Genomic DNA, 21,015 nt, shown 5'->3' with positions numbered 1-21,015 from the left:
AGGACAAGACTCAGGCCCCTCAGTCTGGGTGATTCGACAGGTCCAGGAGGCAGCGCGCTGAGACAGACAGCACAGGACTGCTCTGGGAGGCCGCTGGGGCACCCAGGCCTGTGAACACCCCTTTGTCTCCAAATACCATGGTGTTAACGCACTTCGCCTCCGGCTCTGAGGGTCAGACTTTATTACCTGGCTCCTCCCCTCCATGCCACCGTGCCTGGATGTGCCCAGCCGGCTGCTGGCAGGCCGGGTCCAGGGAGATTCTCCTCCCACTGAGGCAGGGAGTCACGGGGCAGACAGACTGTGCGTGTTACCCTCCCCTGGGCTGGCGGGGGGCAATCAGTCAGCTGGCGAGAGCTCTGCTGTGTGGACACCGTCCCGTCCCAGAGGGGGATTAATGGGCAGCGGAGAGGTGGGATTATGGTTCATTCATCAGGAACGGGTTCATGTCTCGCTTGCCAAGCCCCACGTGGGTGGCACATGGGAGAAAGCAGGTCTCTTTCCCACACAACACACTCCGAAGCCCCAGCCTCAAGATATGGCATCTGGGAGTCAAAAAACCCCAGCAGGTGTGTGTGTGTGTGTGGGGGGGGTGTTTGCTCCTGAGAGGCCACAGAGAGAGAATGGATTAGCCCAGCCTGCCCCATCCACCGCACAGAATGGTTACTCCAGCTGGGAAGCCAGGACTCCCTAACCTTTCCCACCCTGAGAATCTGCCACTTGGATCCCAGGGGATCCTCTCCCCAGCCCCACACTCACTCCAGAGGAAGAAGGGAGTTAATCTGTAACTGGCTGCAGAGCCCTTGAGCCTTTGCAAACAGGGAGCGCCTGCCCCGCACCTCCCCCAGCAGCTCAGGGGAGCAGGGGCAAATGTGGAGGGCCCTGGGCAGAGATTCAAAGCAGAGCGTGAGTGCCAGGCTGATAGCAGGGCACGAGATGCAGCAGGGGCAGGGCAGAAAGGGCAGCGTTACACCCCAAAGGAGCTGGCCCCCCAGCCTGGCCTGAACCCAAAGGAGCTGGCTGTGGGGCTGGGCTGCCCTGACAGGAGAGTCTGGTTCTGAGCCATGTGGGTTTGAGATAAACATTGTGCCACCTACACTCAGCCACAGGGGTCTGCACTCAGCATGCCAGGGAGCCACGGAGGACTAAGAGCTGTTTGCCTCTCCCTATCTGGCTGCATCAGACTCGCAGCAAGGCTGGGGGGAGGTGCCCCTCTCTGGGACACTGGGGGGGCAGCCTGGGGCATTGCCTGTGTCGATACACTCCCTGCTCAAGCCAGTCCCTGCCCTGAGGCTCGGCCTGTTTGTTGTCACAGGGATGTGGCTCTGGCTGCTTTCCCAGAAACTGGCTTCTCTTTTCATTGCATTCCTGGGATACCTCTGGACAATGGCAGACACCCGCATTGCCCCAGGGCCAGAGGAGCCTGAAGCTAGCCCAGACCCAGCAAGGGCGTGGGGCAGCTGCACACAAAGGAAAGGAATTCACGGCAGAGAGGCTGGGGCTAGGGCAGTCACCCCATTCTTAGCAGAGCGAATGGAAACGCCATGCCATGGGCTGGGCTCCCACAGGCTCTGAGTGGGGCCGATCCATCAGCATCATTGACTGGCACCTTATTAATCCCATCCAGAGACCCAGGCAAACAGTCCAGCCGGTTGTCAGCTGGGTGAGCGCTGCACAACCCTCTGGAAGGGAAGGGTTAACAGCAAAGGGGGAGTGGGGCCCTGGATTCCTCGATTCCATGGCCAGAGGGACCATTGTGATCATCTAGTCTGACCCCCTGGATAGCAGGGGCCAGAGACCTGCCCCAACGAGATTCCTAGGGCAGAGCTGTGAGAAAAAAACAGCCCGTCTTGAGTTAAAAATTGCCAGGGCTGGAGAATCCCCGATGACCCGTGGTAAATTGTTCCCATGGTTAATTACTCTCATCATTCAAAACTGATACCTTATTTCCAGTCCCAATTTAACTATGTCAGTTTCCAGCGTTGGATCCTGCTTGACCCGTCTCTGCTCGACTTAAGAGCCCAGTATCAAATTTATGTTCCCCATGTAGGCACCTATAGACTCTGCTCGAGCCACCCCTTCAATTACAGCAGTAGTGGCTCTGTCCTAGGCCTGGTCCCACTAGCCCCATTGGCCCTTATGTACAGCAGCCTCCCTGGGCATGTGTGGGCAGAGGGCCCAGTAATCTGCCTCTGGGGTGTGAGCTGATTACTGCAGGAGTCTCACCCCATGGGCAGCAGCACACAGCTGGCCAGGTGCATTATAGAGGTTTTCTGCCTGTCCCTGAAGCACAGGGCTTGGGCTCTTGCCAGAGGCAGGACTCCCCAGGGGTGGAGGCCCAGTGCTCTGATCCTGGGGCCAAAGCACATGCTCTTGCAATCTGCTCCCCACATGGTCTGCGCCTGCTGATGGGTCCGGCTGGCTGCTGTCCTGCAAGGGAAGGGTTAAGATGCCCATCACCTCCCCGTGGCACTCCACTGCAGGGCCCTGCCGATATCTGGAGGAGGATGCTTAGGACACCTCCCCCTTCACCTTAGGTCCATGGGGACAAGCTGTGCCAGTGATGGGGTGAGGCCAGGTACGTCATTAGGGTGGAAAAGGATGGTCTAGGCCCTGCCTGGCAGGGGGAAATGGTCTGCAGGGGCACAGGGAAAGGAGGACTAAGGCTGGATTCCCTCCCCCTCCCCCACACACGCTAAGGGCTGAGCTCCCTGGGGAGAGAGACTAGGGCCGGAGCCTGTGAGAACAGACCCCAGCTAACTGCTCTCCACCTGGGAGACAGAGACCAGGTCAGTCACCACCTCACACCATGTGCCGCCGCCGCCATCTAGTGGCACACAGGAGGAGAACTCCCCAAAACCCAAGCCCCAGAGACACAGCAGTGCAGGGGCTTTGAGGTCAGTTCTGAGCCCAAGTGCCTCTCTAAGCCCCAAAGGTGTGTGGAGCCTGATTCCCTCCCAGGCCGGCCTGGAACCAGAGACTGGCAGTGGGTGCTCCAGGCCAATGGGGGCTGTGGGAAGGGCGGCCAGCATGTCCCTCAGCCTGCGCCGCTTCTCGCAGCCCCCATTGGCCTGGAGCAGTGAACCACGGCCAGTGGGAGCCACGATCGGCCAAACCTGCGGACGCGGCAGGTAAACAAACTGGCCTGGCCCGCCAGGGGCTTTCCCTGAACAAGCGGCCGACCGGCTTTGAGAAGCACTGCTCTAGACCATTAATGATCATATAGGTTTGTATCATCCCCCCCTCTTATTTTTCTCCTTTCTAAGGTACTAATCACAATCTTTTAAATCTCTCTTCATAGGAAAGTTTTTCCAGCCCTTGATCATTCTCATTGCCCTTCTGGGAATCCTCTCTGGTTCTCCAATAACCATTTTGAGATGGAGTGACCTAGATTGCACACAGTATCCAGATGAGGCCACATAACTGATTGATATCAATAAATATAAATTAGTCCCTATCCCATTCCATATACATCCAGACATCCTGTTTGCTTCTCTGACTACAGCTGCACATTGCGCAGATGTCTTCATTGCACTGTTCACAATCATGCCCAGGTTCCTTTCCAAAGCTGTTCCTACACCTCTAGGCCCCTGTGCGCTATAGACATTTCCCCCTCCAATGGACATTACTTTGCCTTTGTAGACATTGAATTTCAGTTGCCACCATGTTGCCCACTCCCCTAGCTTGTCCTCTTTGATCCGAACTAACGTAAAGAACTTTGTGCTAACTGCAAACTTTGCTGCTCCCCTGCTCCCAGCCCTATCCAGAGAATTACATCAATATATTAAACAGCACAGGACATAGGACAGAACCTTCAGGCCCTGCTGTTAGCCTTTCACCATCATGAAAATGGGCCATTTACTCCTACTCAGCCAGTTTCTGATGCATGACAATACTTCGCCTCTCACCCCATGACAATTCGGCTTCTTCAGTAGTCTCTTGTGCGGGATCTTGTCAAAGACCTTTTGGAATCTAAATCAATTAAGTCAAACAGTTCTCCAGACTTTAGCCATTCAGGTTCTAACAGATCTGTGGAACACACTTTCCCTTTGACTACATCACACAGCTGTCAGGTGTATTGTTATTCCTTCTTTAATTATTGTTTCAACCACAGGTACAGCTGACTGCTCTGAATTTTCCAAAATTGCCTGGAGAGTCTTTGGGGGTAGGAGGGAGGTACATTTGCTACCTGCCTTCCAGTCCTCTGGCACAGTGGCTGTTTTCACAGAGGAGCACCTTGTCCTTGAACTCCTCCTGAACTCCTAGGTGAACCAGCTGGGCCCGGTGCCTTCCTGCTTTTGAAATGATCAGTTTGTTTCACCACCTCTTCTTCTGACACCTCAGTCTGGGAGAGATCCTCACCCTTAGTGCCAGAAAGAGCAGATCCGAGTGGGAATCCCCCCCAAAACCCCTGTGGGGAAGACTGATGCAAAAAAATATGTTTGCTTTTCCCCAATGTCCTCATCTTCCTTAACTGCGCCCTTTAACCCTCGGCGATCTATCAGACTTGCTGGGTTCCTGCTTTTGAAAGACTTCAAAAAATCTCTTGTTCCTTTTATACTTCTTTAGTTATTTGCTCTTCAAAATCCATGCTGGCCCTTCTAATTCCCCCTTCCATATCTACATCCTGCTGTGGTTCAGCTCCTGTCTATTGGCTTCACTTGGGCCAGATTTCCAAACAGGGAAGGGTCGGGGTTTGTCTCTCAGAGCCCCTGGATCCTGACCATGCAGCCAGATGGGCTTATTCCCGGCCCTCTGGCTCCCTTGCTGGTCAGTGTACACAGGCCTTCTGGGATGGACGATTCCTAGCAGGGACACACCTTGCCAATGCTGCTGAGGGGAATGGGAAGGGACAACATGGATTTTGAAGAGAAAAGGTTTCTGAGGCCCCCATGGGGCTGATTCTGGGCCCACGGAAGGTGCTGGCACAAGAGGAGGCTTCTCCCCAGCTCTGTGGGTTCGGGATTGGGCTTCCCCCCTGCACAGAACTGGAGTTGTTCTTTGTACCATTCAGGGCCCTGGGGTGGGAGAGGCCTCGCGCTGGAAAGTGACAGAGTCAGAGGACCAGTGGGCCGGAGATGAAGGGGACACGCACGGCTGGGAGCGGAACTCCTGGCAGGGAAGCCATCGGCTCCCAAGAGTCAGTGGGCCTGTGCCGGCCAAGCCCCATCAGCTGAAGAAACCTTGCAGGCAGGTACTAGGTCTCTGCCCCATGTCCTCAGCCCCTCCCCCTGCCAGCCCAGCCCCCTGTGCCAGCTTTGACACCCTCTGAGCTGGCCCAGCCCCTCCCCCATGCCAGCCCCTCCCCCGTGCCAGTCCTGATGCTGCCTGAGCTGGCCCATGCCAGCCCCGATGGCCCCTGAGCTGGCCCAGCCCCGCCCCGTGCCCCCAGGGGGCGGGCGAGCGGGGTGCCGGCCGGCAGGGGGCGGGGCCCCGGCCCGCCAGTCAGGGCGGCGGCGCACGTGGGCCGGGCCGGGGCGGAGCGGGGCTGGGCGGAGCGAGCGGCGGCCGGCCGGGGAGCCAGGCGGCGGCGGCGGCATGGGGCCCTGGCTGCGCGCGGCCGGGCTGGTGCTGGGCTCCACGCTGCTCTTCAAGGCGCTGCAGCGGGGGCTGCGCCGCCTGCCCCTGCCCGCCCAGGTGTGCCGGGACCCGACCCGCGCCTGGCGCTGGCGGAACCTGCTCGTCTCCTTCGTGCACTCGGTGGTGACGGGGCTGTGGGCCGTGCTGTGGTGAGTGAGCCGAGCCCGGCCCGGCCCCCGCCCCCCGAGGCCTCCCCTTTGCTCCCGCAAAGCCGCTTTCGGAGGCTCCGCGCCTCATTGGCGGTGTTTGCCCCGAGCCCGGCTCCCCGGCAGGTGCAGATCCGCTCTGAGCCAGCAGCACCTGCCCCCGGCCCCGCCTCGTCCCCAGGGGCTGTTCTGCTGCGGTGCCCGCAAAGGCCTTAGGCCGGTTGTGCTGCACGGAACATGGGCTCTGCTCAGTGCCCGAGCCCGCCCCCCCCAGCGCCATATCCGATCCCTGCTCCGGGGCTCTGCCCGCAGGGAGAACGGCCCTGCTGTGTGGTGTGGCTGCATGGCCCCTCCGCTCAGCCCGTTAGCATCCCCGCCCTGTCCCCGGGAGAGCAGCGGGCACGCAGCGCAAGTGGTGCATAGCACCTGCACCAGAATGGGGGGACGGGCCTGGTCTGCAGGGAGGGCCCTGAGGGGCACACATGGCAAGGGGCGCTCTGTTGCCAAGGCGACCTCCACTGAGTGGGGCACTCCGTGTACCCGCCTGGCAGAGGGAGGCAGGGCTGAGCTGATCATGTGCCAGGTCCCAGGGAGTCCAGGCGCTTCCAAGCAGGGCTTGGAGCATTCGCTATTCCCTGCAGCATGAGCAATGAGCCACTAAGCAAAGGAGACAGGATCAAAGGCCTCATCGGACTCTTACTGTACCGACTGACTGATCAATTAATTAATTAATCACAACCTAGGCCCGTCCTGGGCTCCCACTCAGCCCTGGAAGGAGCTGAATGGCTGGCTGAGGGGCCTGCTGTTTCTCTTCGCTCATGCTATTGGGGGAGTTACTGCTGCTCGCCACGAGTAACGCAGGAAGAGGAACTGTGCCCGTGCCCCTCACCATGACACTTGGGAGGTGAGGAGGGTGCTATGTTCAGACTAAATGAAACTACACACCTCTCTGCGTGTCTCTCCCCTCCCCAGCGTGTGGCAGGTTCCTGACATGCTGATGGACATTGAAAACGTCTCGTCCACGTCGGGATACCTGCTTCTCTGCTTCTCTGCAGGTAGGGGTTTCTGCCCCTTCCTCCCCCAGTGCAGGGGCCTTGTGTGCTGCATTTCAGCCAGAGGTGCTGAAATTGGAGCTGGAAGAACCTTCCCCATCTTGCTGCCCCAGCCAGCTCCATGCAGGACTGATTCAACAGCATCCCTTCCAGTGCTTTGTGCAGGTCACTCTGGAAAGTCCCACGTGCTGGGTCTTCTGCTGCATCCCAGGGGAGAGTATTGTATAGCCCAATACCTTTCACCGAAGTTCCCTCTAAGCTGCGCGGCCGCCTATTAAGCACCACGCAAGCGCTCAGGGCTGCAGTGTGGGGAGAGGCTCCCCTCCCCTCACTGCTCAAAAACCTTTCATGGTGTTCAGCCTTCAGCTCACCTGTGCTTTAATTCCATCCTGTTGTTCATGTAACACGCCCTGGTCCCACCCACAACAGTGCTCCTCCTTAGGCATTGACATCTTCAGATCCACAGAGCTGTCTGGCCTGTTCCTCCTCAGTGACTGTTTAAATCTGTGGCGTGGCTAATTAGCCGCGGTTCCTCCAGTTCCCTGGTCGCTTCGCTTGCTCTTTGCTGAGCTGCCTGCAGCTTTTCCGGACCTTGGTGGTGTCCAGACACAGCGAGCCCTGTGAACAGGGGCACTCGCCTCCCTGCTCCATGACACGAGGCTGCGGCACCTAAAATTGCACAGGCCTTTTTGCTGCCATACTGTGCGGCACAGTCATCGAGCCATTCCAGACAGAGCCACTCCTGCTCCCAGCGTCCTGTTCCAGACCATGTTTCCCGCCTTAGAGATGGTCTCACTCTTGTTCCCCGTGCATGCTTCTACCCTCTGTAGATGCTCCCAGAATCCCTTTCCACCCTGCTTGCTGTGGTAACTACAGGGGTGTGTGGGCAAACTAGTCTTGGTGATCACGCATGCACCTGAGAGGCGTGAACCTGCCTTACTGAGAGTGTCAGTCAGGACATCGGGTGTTCCTCCCAACTTTAGTTCCCACCTGGCTAGTTACTAATGGGGGGGGGGGGAGCACTGTTGAATGCAGCCCCATCTCACTAGCCTTGGCACTGGGTGACAGCTGAAAGCTCTCAATGGAGGGTCTGTTGTAGACGCACAGGGTGTGAGTGTAACTTCCCCCCACCCCGGACTGAAACTGCTCTCCGCCTCCCCTCCCCTCCTCAGGTTACTTCATCCATGACACCCTCGACATCATTGTGAGCCACCAGTCCCGAGCCTCCTGGGAGTACCTGGTTCACCATGCCATGGCAAGTACAGGCCCCTGCAGTGAGCCCTGCTGAGTTGACTCTGCTCTTTCCAGATACACCCACAGCTGAGTGGAACTGACCAGTGACCCCGGGGAGGTGGGAAGGCAGGATGGGTGCCCCACAGGAGGTTAGGGCTGCGAGTCCCTGAGGTTGGGGCTGTCTGGCCTGTGCTGGCCTCGCGGCCTGTTAGTTGAGCAGATCGTGATGCCGGGCTGCAGTTCAGGGGCATGGGCCTACGCCTCCTTTGCAAGGCCAGATTCGGAGCAGCTCCCTGCCCGAGTCTCACCTGCAGCTTTCCTTGCGTGGCAGGTGTGCTCAGCAGGGTGGGCATGCAGAAGCCGGAACCTGCCAAATGGGGCAGTCAACAGGACACACGAGTGATTCCCTGGGGAGTAAAGCTGGAGGTGGTGAAAAGAGCCCAAGGGACCTGCCCACCTCCCATGCACAGAAAGATTGGTTAGTACATCCGGGCTGGGACACCAGCTGGGTTAGACTAACCTTGTGAGAGGGGGGTGGCCATGCAACTGTGTCTAGAGCCCCGGGAAGCTCAACCAATCTGCTCACTCCTGAGAGATGGCTCGGGCCCATCCCACAGCCCTGCAGCTGAGCTGGAGGGGTTCCCCCCTCGCTGGCTGCCTTCTAATCTCCTTCCTCTGGAGTGGGCCTGGTGTCAGGCACTCAGCTCCATGCCTGGGCTTGGCAGGGGGGTGGAGGGGAAGGCGACCGGCCTCACTCCTGTGTCTGGGTCCTCCCTGCCAGGCGATCTCAGCGTTCTTCTCCGGGATCTTCCTGGGCCGCTTCGTGGCAGCGGGGATACTGTCGCTCTTCGTGGAGGTGAGCAACATCTTCCTGACCATCCGCATGCTGCTGAAGCTGAGCAACATGCCAGCTCCCACCCTCTACAGGATCAACAAGTACGTCAACCTGGTGATGTATTTCCTCTTCCGCCTGGTGCCCCAGACCTACCTGACCTGGTACTTTGTGCGCTACGTGGAGGTGCGGGGTCAGGGAGCCTTCCTGATAGTCAACCTCTTCCTGCTGGATGCCATGATCCTGACGTACTTCTCCCGCCTGCTGCGCTCCGACTTCTTCCCAGACTCCTGCAGGCGGCGCGCCGGGAAGGACGCGGGCGGGGAGAAGTTCTTAGTGGACTGAGTGAAGGGGCAGCGCCTGTGGGGTTGTGCAGACCCCCCCCTTGCAGTGGAGGGCTTGGACCTGGGGCGCTTTGCACCTCCTCAGCTCTGCACCACATGTGCCTTATAGCTGAGCTCCACCGGCACAGGGCTCTGCAGTCACTTCACGAAGCCTGTGCTTTGTGGCGCGATGGCCTGAGCTGTCCCGCGCTGCTCCCAGGGGCTGGGGTCCCAGCAGGCAAAGCAGGAGGGGAAAGATGGAGCTGGTTGGGAAAGAGGGTTTATCTTCCATGTTGTGATGGGATGTTACATGCATTAAATACGTGTCTGTTTCCAAGCTTCTGCAGCACATCTGGGCCATCCTTTCCCGGGGCAGAGCGCACACTGGGCTGGGAAGGAAGCAGCTTGTTACAGACGCTGAGGGGGAAGAGCCATCAAGGCAGGGACAGCAGTGGGTGCAAAGGCCATGGAGAGCTAGGGCAGAGGGCTTTGAGGCGGGGGAGGTGGGATACGCAGGTGCTTGGGGCATGCAGGGTTAAAGTGCTGGGAGTAGCATCAGCCTCTCACTAACAGGATGGTTGCAGGAGAGGGGCCTGTAGTATCTGCCTTGGGGGCTGGGGACTTTTCTGCCCTGGAACCGGGCTGCTGGCTTTTCAGTCTATTCTAGCCAGTGCCCGGAGCAGGCTCTCCAAGGGAGCATCTGGGCTCACCCAGTTCCCATGGTGCATGTTCACTCCTGTCCCTTGCTTTCCAGACGGTCACCCTGGTACTTCCCCTCCTTCTGCAGGGCAGATTCTATTACTGGTATTAGCAAAGGGCCTAGGAGCACCAGATCCGGCCCAGGGCCCCACTGCACGAGGTGCTGGACAAAGAACAGACCGTGCCTGTCCATAAGAGCTGACAACAGTTGGGCTTTGTACTTGTTTTCTCCCCGCATTGTTGATGCTGTCAGTCACCTCTACCCCCCTACGCTGCCCTGCCCTGCCCAAGCTCCTTCAGACGTCTACGCTTGAGCTGACGTTCTGGCTCAGGTAGACAGACCCGCACTAGCTCCAAGGGAAGGTCCAGCACTGAAAATAGTGTAGGGGCGGGTCCTGGCCAGCCCCTGTACATAGGCAGGGTTTGTACTCGGGGCTGCTAGCCCATCCCACTGCCTGGGCAGCCATAGCTCCTTGTAGCATGCTAGCTGGATCTGTCTGCCCACACCAGAGATTACACCTGCAGCTCAAATAAATCTGTTAGTCTTTAAGGTGCCACCGGACTCCTTGTTGTTTTTGTGGATACGACTAACATGGCTACCCCCGATAGTTGACCTGCAGCTCAGTGTCAGATACCCTGTTTCTGCAGACTGGGAGGGAGGGAGCTGGCCAGTGGCTGCAGAGGCAGGTGGGACTGGGGGGAGGTTTTTCTGGATGGAGGAGATGAGTGTCCACTTGTAGGCCAAGGGAAAGGAGCCAAAGAATGGGAGGAATGTTTAAGAGGAGGAGTAAGGGGGTCGAGGGGCAGGTGAGGGAAACAGCTGCCAGGTGGTGAATTTTGCTGGAAAAGATTGTCAGGATTCTGGGCAGAGTAGGAGGGGCCCAGGTTTTGAGAAGGGACCACAGGGGCTGGTGTGGAAGAGACACAGGGCTCTATCAGCGGGGGGGAAGCTATGGGTGAAGCCAGAAGGGAGGAAGTCAGCAGGATTCTGGGGGCGGTTAGCAGGGTGGGCAGAGCATTGAACAATGAAGACTGCAGAGAAAGGAAAGACGTGGACTGACAGGAGCAAAGGGGCAGAGGAGAGGGGCATTGTGGAGCATAGTCTTTGTCACCCAGTTGCTGCGTTGGCCAGTGCTGGTGCTATCTAGGGACAGGCCAGACAGGGAGGACCAGGGCTCTGGAATGAAGGAACTCTGCTGAAGAGAGGCCACAGCAGGGCACAGAGCTCACACTGGCGCTAGGTGGTGGTGGTGGTGACTGGCTCGTCCTGTGGAGAACCCAGCCAGGACAAAGGCTAGCCCTGCAACCAGAGCGGCCATGCACCAAGCCGTAGAGCTGAGAAACTGGCCTGGCAGCTCCATTCATGCTATTGCAACTCCACCCAAAGCAGTGAGGCAGATGCCGTAGGCTGGGCTCCAAGGCTTATCTAAAAATAATCCAGTGACCCCTAGTGTTCTTGGGTCAGGAGTGGGGTGTGCGCAGCTGCCCCCTTTCCAATGGTCCAATCCAGGAGTGGTGAGCCTGGGACTCACCTTTAGCCAGAGGCCTCATGCGCAGTTGGGTGCATTCCCTCATCTTACCTCCTGCATCCATCCAGGGCAGATGCATGCTGCTGGGTCACTGCTTTGCAGCCGTAATACAGGGCAGGGCTAACTTCTGGAGCAGAGAGGGAGCTGTGTATGTGGTCAGGTGTCATGCTGGTGGGCAGTGGGTAAGAACTTGGCTGGAGATAGCCAGGGCTGTTTGCAGACACAGGCTGCTCCAACACCCATGCTAACTGATCGGCCTGGGATGTGCAGCTTGTGTGAAAGGCCATCGCTCTGGGAGTTCCTGTGCAGCAATGGGGAGACAAATTGGTGCTGGCATCTGCAGACAGAGACCGTGCACTTGGCTACCAGAATAAATCTTTGGCCGGGAGCCTGGCTGGGAAGGTGGCTCGGTGTGTTGCAGTGCAAACAGGAGTTGGGAGGGTTCCAAGGGCAGCCCCAGCGTGAGCAGCCGTGCTGGAAATGAGGCCTGGATTCTCCCTTTGGCTCCCTGGGGCTTTCGCTAGAGGGTCTCCGTTATCCACCACGACCCCTGCACTCAAGGCCAGGGTTAACCAGGAGGGTCAGCAATCAAGCTGCAGGGAGCTAGCGGCTATGCCAGAGTGGCACTGGCCTTTGGGCTGAATGAGGCACGGCTATGGATGATTACATGAAATGCAGCTGCCTGCTCTCGGCCCCAAACGCACGGCAGTTCTGGCCCCGTCTACATACCTGCTTCTCCTTCGTGTGGGCCCTTCTTGGGTTACAGAAGCTTTGCTCAAATGAAGGCCCCTGGCTGACACTGTTTCAAGCTTCTGCGTGTCCCTGGGAGACAGGCAAGGATGCTGCCGTGGCTTGTGGAAAAGGTGAAGATGGAGGAAGCCAGCCTGGCTCTGCTGTTCCGCACTCTCCCCCTGGCACCACCCCTCACTCTCCTCCCTGCGCTGGCAGCAGCCGAACACGCAGCTTGGAAGTCAAGAGCAGGAAACTGGTCACGTGCCCTTCTCTGCCAATTGGAGCAGGGTATAATGAATGACAGGTCAGATCTAAGCTCACCCCTGTTGCCATCACTCTAAGTGGGCAGTGCAGTGCATGCTGGGAGTTTGTGCTTCATGAAGTCATGGGCACAGCAGCCGGTGCTGCATGCACAGAGGCAGGGTTCTCAAACTCCAGAGCCTGAGCCTGTGGCTGCTCAGTGGCTGCTGGTTCTTCCTGTATAGTCTGCACTCACCTGGGCGAATGCAATACATGATACAGCAACAGCCTGGCCCAGCCCCGGGGCATTAGCAGCAGCAGCAGCAGCGTGGGACTGCTTGCCTGATGCGAGCAGAAGGGCCAGCCGCTCTCATCCCATCCCAACCGCCTTGCCCAGCCCAGAACAGTCTAGCAGCACTCAGCCCTAAAGGAAAATAAAGAGAGGGTCACATGCCTTCTGGCCAGCCTCCTTACAACCAGAGTATTCACACCAGCCCTCCTGGTGGAGAATGAGGCTCAGGGCACAAAGCTGACTCTGGCTGGCCACTTGGCCAGGCCACCTTTGGAGAGCAGACCTAGTGCTCCGGGGGGAGGGCAGCTCTAGGAACTCACAGTACAGGTGCGGGCAAGGCTAGCCAAGGGGCTCCCCCGTGCATTGGGCTGGATTCTCAAAGGCACCCACAGCCTTGGGGAGCTGTCATGACCAGAAGAAAATCCAAGCTCTCCTTCGCAATGCCCAGCTAACACTCCCCCGCCTTAGCTGCCAGCCAGGCCCCATGGAATGCTCTCCCTGGAGTCTGGCACCTGCCTTCTGCATCTCCCTGTACCCACCAGAGTCATGGGGGAGCCACCAGAGCCTCACCCCAAAGCTAAGTCCTTTCCCCCCCGCTGGTGTATGGCTAGTTCTGCAGAGGGATTCCCAGGCACAGCATGGAGGCAGCCAAGGTGTGGCAGTGCAGACAGCTGGTTTTGAAGCTTCTCCATTGTGCACTTTCCCTCTATAGGTTCAGCCAGTCCTCTGTAGAGGGGAACGGTCGGTCTTTCTCACAGCAGAACATGCCTTGCTTAGAAGTTGTTTTCTCCCCTAGAGATGTCAAATCATTCCTACCGAAAAAGGGATTAACTATTTCCATGCTGTGGTGCCGGAACTAGGGGTGCTACTGCACCCCCTGGCTTGTAGTAATAACCAACACCAAATAGATGGTTTCCATCAGCAGCACCTCCGTTTCCATATAACCACCCCCACACCCCTCTTTGGGGAGAACTAAAGTCAAAGGATGTCATTTGCTGAGCCTCAGCCAGAGGCACATTGGGGTGAATTACCCTGAAAATCCAGTTCTACTGCCTGAGACTCACAGGCATCCCAGTGCATGAAACCTCCCCTGAAGTGGCAACTCTGTCTGAGCCTTAAGTGACAGATCAGAATAGGTTTCACACCACCACCTTGGCCCAAAAACCCCAATGTTGCCCAAAGGTCCTTAGAGCTCTTATATCCACACAGCACTTTTGCGTCAGCATGCACACACAAACCATTGCCTAGCTGAAGTGCAGATCACTCCACAGTGGAATGCAAACATCACCATACCCAGAACTTTGGGGCAGGAAGCGAAGAACAGCGTCCAACTGCTGGGGGGAATCTCACAAGGCAGAAGATAATCACTCATTGGTTGGCCAGGGCTTTCAGCCATTCTCTTCCAGTGCCTATCCTTGTACCCCAGCCCTTCACAACTGGGGGTGTTAGGCAAGAATATTTCTAGCATCTCTGTTCTTTGCATCCACGTCCTGCCTACCACAGGTAAGCACTCCACATTCTTACCTATTCGTCAAACACTTTGAAGAGCTGGTTTCAACTAAAGATTTTTGTCGATGGCAATCCCTCATTTCCAGTTAGCAACAGCAGCTAGTTTTAAGACTGCCCAGATTAGCACCTTGAACCTAATTAAGGCCTTCAATGCTAGCACAACACACATAGTGCATTGCAAGGGAACTAAGCCCTATATTGCAGCAGGGATAATGCACTTCATGCCAGACAAAACCAAATGAACCTTATTTTTAAAGGGCTGGTAATCAAAGGGGCATTGTAGTGTTAGTGAATCTATAACGGAGTAGTTGGAAAGAGCCAACTCAGGCTGTGAGTAGGAATGAGGAAGGGTGGTTGTAAGATGAAGGCATCACATCCAGGAGCCACCAGTCTCTGAGTTCTGGTCCTGCACCTGGCTCAAAGGTGGGGTTAAGTTACTACTCTTATAGGCATGTGACAAGATAAGCATGGTTAGACTGTGAGATGCTCACATACTATAGCGATGACCATATGACTAGATTGTAAACAGAGGCTAATTACAGCAGTGTTAAAACTAAGGAAAGGTTTTAAGATCCTATTGCCTATCCCTCAAGACAGACATCTTCCCCCAGGAGATCCTGCGAGGGCAACATCTATTTGCCCCCTATTTACAAGAATCTGGCCTTCAGCCACTGTCAGAAGACAGCCCTCCTCTCACCCTTGGCTCTGGTTTGTATGCAATGGCCCCTGTGCAGTAACACCTCCCTAAGCACTGAATAAACTTGGTTCCCCTCATGGCTCCCACCCCCACAGTACATGAGCAGCTGGAATCTCCCAGGAACATCCTTCAGTTGACTTTATTTTTACCACTAAAAACACATGTGTGTCTGACAGAAGAGAAGCTGGTATCTGGCTAAGCCAGACAGGGTGAAGGCACTTGTGATCAACCAGATGAACTGAACATGAGAACTTCTCTAAACATCTCATTTGAAATCAGTGAAGTAGCTACACCCAGCATGAGGTTATTACACGGGGAGTCACGAGCTGTCGGCCGCCACCCCAAACCCCACTTTGCCTCCAGCATTTATAATTGTGTAAAATATATAAAACAGTGTTTTGAATGTATAAGCGGGGGTCGCACTCAGAGGCTTGCTGTGTGAAAGGGGTTGTCAGTACAATAGTTTGAGAACCACTGAGTTACAGAATGGCGGCAGCAGCAGGCAAAAAAACGAAACCAACCCACCAAAGGATGTAGCCCTGATCCATGACGAACTTTTCTCTGTGAAACGCGCTGCACAGAGCACTTTGAACAGGGTCTGACTGAGCCTAGGGATAAAGTGGGAACAGCAGCATCAGAAGCCATTGGTATTTAAACTCCATGTAATGAAAGCAGCAGCAATGTGTTGCAAGAGTAGCCGGGGTAAGACAAGAGCCGCGTGTTGAACAGAACAGACCGAGATTTACGTCTTGTGCAAGGAGAATAATGAGCTGGGGTGGAGATGTCCCTGTACCTCTTCCTGTGCTTCACCACCACCAAATTCCTGCAGACTAGCTCCCGGGAAGCCTGCCGTGCTGCAGGTGTTCGGGATAGCCTTACAGTCCCACCTCGGAAATGGCATGTAGAGTCTTCCACTTCCGTAATGTTGCATGAAACTGAGCTATTGCCCCATACAGTCTTTATGTGTGCTTCAAGCCACTGAAATTGTGCAAAGTGCCCCAAAAGTCTCCCAGAGAGCACTCCGTTACAGAAGACAAGAGCCCACAAGTGGTTTTACAAAAAGTTTATTATCTCATCTGCCCGGCTCTTGGTGGATGCACTTTAGATTATTCCAATCTGAAAGGACACAAAAGGAATGATGTTACAGCCTGAACCCTGACCACATGAAGATGGAGATTCCAAGATGTAGAACAGTGGCAATGAATCCATCTCCCCCCAAAAGCTCTAGTCCTATGCAAACATCCCGTCTGCTCTAGCTCAAACAAAGCAAATGCAATATTCCTGCAGCACCTAATCTTGTCTACAACAAGTAGATGAACATTTGCCATAGAACAGCCTGGCACAATAAGACGCACAACAGCCCTACTAAAATGCTTGTTACCCCCACTTTTGACCATCCTGTTTAAGAGGCAGGCCCCAAGGCTGGTTTGAGGGGCACCATGCTCCTATTCCGCTGTAGAACTAACTGCTCTTCCCCCAGCCCAGCAACAAAAATTCTACCCTGGCCTAGCAAGTGCCGGGAGTATCTGTATAACGTGTGGTGTTTTGGCATGTTCTACTCAACACCTGGCAAGTCATTGGACAGCTTAAGTTGTGTCAGAGAAGCTCTTTTAGAATAGCGCAAAGATTTATTCCCCCCTGTTAAGAGACTGTAAGCAAGATTTATAGAGCATGTTTCATCCCAAAGTATTTCCCAGACCACCTACACATGATCACTAACTCCTACTGCAATACAGCCCCTCTCCTTGGAGGAAAAAGGGGAATAAACAGACATTCTTTGCCAGCAACCTCTATGCAGCATTATTAAGAGAGTAAGTGAGGAATTACTCTTCCAGCTAAAAGTGCTGGTTAAGTTAGGGAGACAAAATGTTGGGCTGTGAGCATGACCAATACCTTCATTCTTAAATGAATTTGCTCCAGAGCCATTTGTTCCTAGCTGATCAATATCCCAGAGTCCCTGCATGAGTACATTTCTGACAGAAGCCAACGATAACATTACTGATCAATTATGATACCTCTTCCCCTTCCTGTCATTTCTTATGAGGTCAGGGTCAATAGCCACTTTAGTATGAAACGTCCTAAAGGCTTTTTAAGTCTAACGGCTCTAGCCCAGTGACCACTAAGAATTCTACTAAGAATCGGTGAGAAATTCAATTCCACATGGAGCACAGGAATTACTGCCCTACTTCAGCACAGCACTCTCCGAGAATAACAGCCCTGATCTCAGCTGTATGTCAAAACACGGTCTGGCTAGAGCAGAGTAGAGAGGGCAGATGAAAATGAGAAAATTCAAGAGTCTCCATTCTCACCTTGTTGGCTACATCCAATGCATCATAGTCTGGAGCAAGACGGACATAAGCCTTCTTCTCACCATCGGGCCTACAATGAAGCATGAGGCATTAGTACCCACAACTCCCCATTTCTTTTCCAGTTGCGCAGTATCATGTTGTGCATCAGTGGTTCCTTTGAAAACATCACTGTACTCAGTTGAAGTAGTTTTCCATCATTTGCACAAAAAAAATTCCCTTTGTTGCTTCCAAAAGAGCTGCTCAGATCAACTGGCTGGTTCCTCAGTACTGCAGGTTACTCCTTTCAGACAGTGATAACAATTCACATTCCACCATGACATGCTCAGATTCAAACCCAAGATTGTACAACAAAATCATGACAGATCTTGAACTCTGCAACTCACACATACTGTAACCTACAAGCCACGAAAACTCGGCTACAACTGTCTTTATATACAGCATTGAGGAAGCATATGAATAAATCAGAAAAATCAGATTTCTCTGTACCATTAGAACCTTTCCCCCCCTACACACACACAGCTAGTCCTCTGAGTTCCAGTTCCACGGACCTGCTAGTTTAATTCAAGCCAGGTACATTTTCCCTTAAACACCATCCAGGGCACTTTGAAACATCTTACACCCACAAGTGCTCCATTTCCCTCCCACTTAACCCAGTGTCACTTACCGGATCAATGTGTTGACCTTGGCCACATCAATATCATACAGTTTCTTGACAGCCTGCTTGATCTGATGTTTGTTGGCCTTGACATCTACAATGAAGACCAGGGTGTTGTTATCCTCTATCTTCTTCATGGCTGACTCTGTGGTCAGAGGGAACTTGATAATGGCATAGTGGTCAAGCCTGTGTGGGAGAAGCATCTGCGTTACAGAACACTAGCAGCAGTGAGGTATGCTAGAGAAAGCTCCTTCACATAGCAGACGTCACTATAGCTCTAGGAAACTTCAGGGTACATCAGTCACTAGTAAGATTGTAATCACAAGCTCTCAGGCTTTGGTCGCATGGAATCATCATTTGCACCCCAAACATCCATTACAAAAGCGAAGTAATTAAGAAAGCTGACAAGACATTGTTATTTCAGTTTCCAAAACACAGCTCTTCCATTCACTGAGACCAGTTCTTCACTAGAAATCTGTTTGCAATGTTGCTTCTAGGTGTAATTTTCTGCAGCATCTTTATACCAGCAAAAACCCTATTGTGGATGCAGTTATACCAGTAAAAAAGTGCTTTTGTCAGCATAGCTTATTTCACTCACTTTTTTGCAGTATAAACAGCATCTGCAATAGGAGAGGTTGCTGGTTCTGCAACTAATCAACCTTTTCTAGCCTAGACTTGACCTAAAACTACTCGCTTGTATTTACTTATGATTCTCCAATATAAACATTACATTTAACAAGTGAAGTATTTCTAAAAAACAACTTGATAAGATTATGACTAAAACCAAGCTGGCTTTAGATCAAGAAACTCAGGTGTGATGGAGATGGGGGAAAGGTGTCCAGACCTCTCACTGGATATACTGAATCAGATTTTAAAGGAAATGGACCACACAGACATACTTGTTCCTCCGAGGGGCACTCTTCCTAGGATATTTGGGCTGTCTCCGTAATCGTAAAGTTTTGGGCCTCCTGAAGGTGGGAGATGTCCTGATTTTCTTCTTCTTGTGGCTGTGGACTCCTTTCAAAACGGCCTTTTTAGCCTTCAGAGCCTTGGATTTCGCCTCGGTCTTAGCGGGGACGGCTACAAAAGAAAAGGCTGTTAGCGGAGCCTGGCAGCAGCAGGTCTGTGGGCCTCGACAACAAGGGACTTTACACGCCTGCCCGGCTCCGCTCTGCCGCGCCACGTGGGATGCCCAGGCCGCCCCCACCTCACCCCACCCCGGGCCGGGCCTCAGCCAGGCCGCCCCCGCGCCAGAGCGGGGCCCCGCGAACGGCCAAGCCGCCGGGCTCCAAGGGACCCCCGGGGGGAGGGCGGCTGGCGCTGGGCCGCGCGGCCCCGGAACCCGCCCTGGGCCTAGCCGGGTGCTCCCCGCACTGCGCGCTCGGCCCGGCCCGGCCCCGGGGGCCCCGGCAGCCGCACGTGGGGCGCAGGCCCCGCAACGGGGCGCGGGCAGAGCCAGGCGGCCGCCCCCCGCCCCGCGCGGCGGCCGCGGTCTCCCCTCACACTCACCCTCCTTCTTCGCCTTCGGCGCCATCTTGGGAAAAGGGAAGCGAAAAGGGCCTGCTCGGCCGCCTCACACGGGCTTATAGGGCCAACTCTCACGAGAGTAGGCACAAGCAACGCGAGATCGCGCATGGCATGCCGGGAGTGGTAGTTCTCGTTCCAGACAGAGAGACGGAAGGAGAGTAGGCACGAGAGCATGCGCAGAGAAGTCCCTGCGGGCGGTGCATATTGGGGGTTGTGGTTTTTTTTATTACCTCAGCGTTTGTAATGTTTTATTAATATTAATTTTGTTAATTAATAGTAGGGCTGTCGATTAATCGCAGTTAACTCACGCAATTAACTCAAAAAATAATCGCGATTAAAAAAGTAATCGTGATTAATTGCACTGTTAAACAAGAGAATACCCATTGACATTTATTAAATATTGTGGATGTTTTTCTACATTTTCAGATATATTGATTTCTATTGCAACACAGAACACAAACTGTACAGTGCTCATTGTATCTTATTTTTATTATAAATATTTGCACTGTAAAAAACAAAATAAATAGTCTTTTCCAATTCTCCTCATACAAGTACCGTAGTGCAATTTCTTTATTGTGAAAGTGTAACTTACAAATGTAGATTTTTTTTTATTACATAACTGCACTCAAAAACAAAACAATGTGAAACTTCAGAGCCTACAAGTCCACTCAGTCCTACTTCTTGTTCAGCCAATTGTTAAGACAAACAAGTTTGTTTACATTTACACGAGATAATGCTGGCTGCTTCTTAGTTACAATGTCACCTGCAAGTGAGAACAGGTGTTCGTATGGCACTTTTGTAGCCGGCGTTGCAAGGTATTTACATGCCAGATATGCTAAACATTCGTATGCCCCTTCATGCTTCAGCCACCATCAGGGCCGTCTCTGGGGGTTTTGTCGCCTCAAGCAGAAAAAACAAAAAAAGATGCGATCGCAATCAGTTCTACCGCCGCCGCTTCAGTCTTCGGCGGCAATTCGGCGGCGGGTCCTTCGCTCTGAGAGGGACCGAGGGACCCGCCGCCGAATTGCTGCCGAAGAGCCGGACGTGCCACCCCTCTCCATTGGCTGCCACAAGCACCTGCTTGCTGGGCTGGTGCCTGGAGCTGGCCCTGGCCCCCATTCCAGAGGACATGCTTCCATGGGGATGATGCTTGTTAAAAAAAGAATGCGTTCATTAAATTTGTGAGTGAACTCCTTGGGGGAGAATTGTATGTCTCCTGCTCTGTTTTACCCACATTCTGGTTTATATTTCCTATTATAGCAGTCTTGGATGATGACCCAGCACATGTTCATTCTGAGAACACTTTCACTGCAGATTTTTTCACAAAACGCAAAGAAGGTACCAATGTGAGATTTCTAAAAAATTGAAGAATCTGAAGTGCCGTCCAAAATCTGAGAGGGACGAGGTGTGGAGCATGCTTTCAGAAGTCTTAAAAGAGCAACACTCCGATGCGGAAACGACAGAACCTGAACTACCAAAAAACGAAAATCGACCTTCTGCTGGTGGCATCTGACTCAGATCATGAAAATGAACATGCGTCGGTTCGTTCTGCTTTGGATGGCTATCGAGCAGAACCTGTCATCAGCATGGATGCATGTCCTCTTGAATGGTGGTTTAAGCATGAAGAGACATATGAATCTTTAGCGCATCAGACACGTAAATA

General features: G+C 54.1%; 2 protein-coding genes, 1 long non-coding RNA gene and 2 other non-coding genes across 6 annotated transcripts; 1 reads left to right on the top strand and 4 right to left on the bottom strand.

The window, feature by feature from the left end:
• Nucleotides 1-5,456: 5,456 nt before the first annotated feature.
• On the top strand, nucleotides 5,457-10,417 carry TLCD1 (TLC domain containing 1). Its single transcript, XM_008169004.4, has 4 exons — nucleotides 5,457-5,726; nucleotides 6,696-6,778; nucleotides 7,948-8,030; nucleotides 8,790-10,417. The coding sequence occupies exons 1-4, from the start codon at nucleotides 5,536-5,538 to the stop codon at nucleotides 9,183-9,185; spliced, it is 753 nt and encodes a 250-aa protein (XP_008167226.2). The 5' UTR covers nucleotides 5,457-5,535; the 3' UTR covers nucleotides 9,186-10,417.
• On the bottom strand, nucleotides 8,985-12,895 carry LOC112059634 (uncharacterized). Its single transcript, XR_002888931.3, has 2 exons — nucleotides 12,121-12,895; nucleotides 8,985-11,692 (listed from the first exon to the last, which is right to left on the bottom strand). It is a non-coding gene; the product is annotated as an uncharacterized LOC112059634 (long non-coding RNA).
• A 3,014-nt stretch (nucleotides 12,896-15,909) lies between these two features.
• RPL23A (ribosomal protein L23a) lies at nucleotides 15,910-19,495 on the bottom strand. Of its 2 annotated transcripts, XM_005298257.4 has the most exons (5): nucleotides 19,335-19,495; nucleotides 18,725-18,905; nucleotides 17,835-18,011; nucleotides 17,171-17,240; nucleotides 15,910-15,977 (listed from the first exon to the last, which is right to left on the bottom strand). In XM_005298257.4, exons 1-5 carry the CDS (start codon nucleotides 19,357-19,359, stop codon nucleotides 15,963-15,965), a joined length of 468 nt encoding a protein of 155 aa, XP_005298314.1. In that variant the 5' UTR covers nucleotides 19,360-19,495; the 3' UTR covers nucleotides 15,910-15,962. The 2 variants fall into 2 exon arrangements, with proteins under 2 accessions (XP_005298314.1, XP_042713964.1); XM_042858030.2 differs by lacking the exon at nucleotides 17,171-17,240.
• On the bottom strand, nucleotides 17,310-17,374 carry LOC112059646 (small nucleolar RNA SNORD42). The gene has a single exon (XR_002888937.1). It is a non-coding gene; the product is annotated as a small nucleolar RNA SNORD42 (small nucleolar RNA).
• On the bottom strand, nucleotides 18,117-18,189 carry LOC112059647 (small nucleolar RNA Z17). Its single transcript, XR_002888938.1, has one exon. It is a non-coding gene; the product is annotated as a small nucleolar RNA Z17 (small nucleolar RNA).
• Nucleotides 19,496-21,015: the final 1,520 nt, after the last annotated feature.

This window comes from Chrysemys picta, chromosome 19 (assembly GCF_011386835.1).
Source record: "Chrysemys picta bellii isolate R12L10 chromosome 19, ASM1138683v2, whole genome shotgun sequence".
Classification (NCBI taxonomy): domain Eukaryota; kingdom Metazoa; phylum Chordata; order Testudines; family Emydidae; genus Chrysemys; species Chrysemys picta.
The sequence above is the reverse complement of the archived record's forward strand: the minus strand, read 5'-3'. Positions and strand labels throughout refer to the sequence as shown.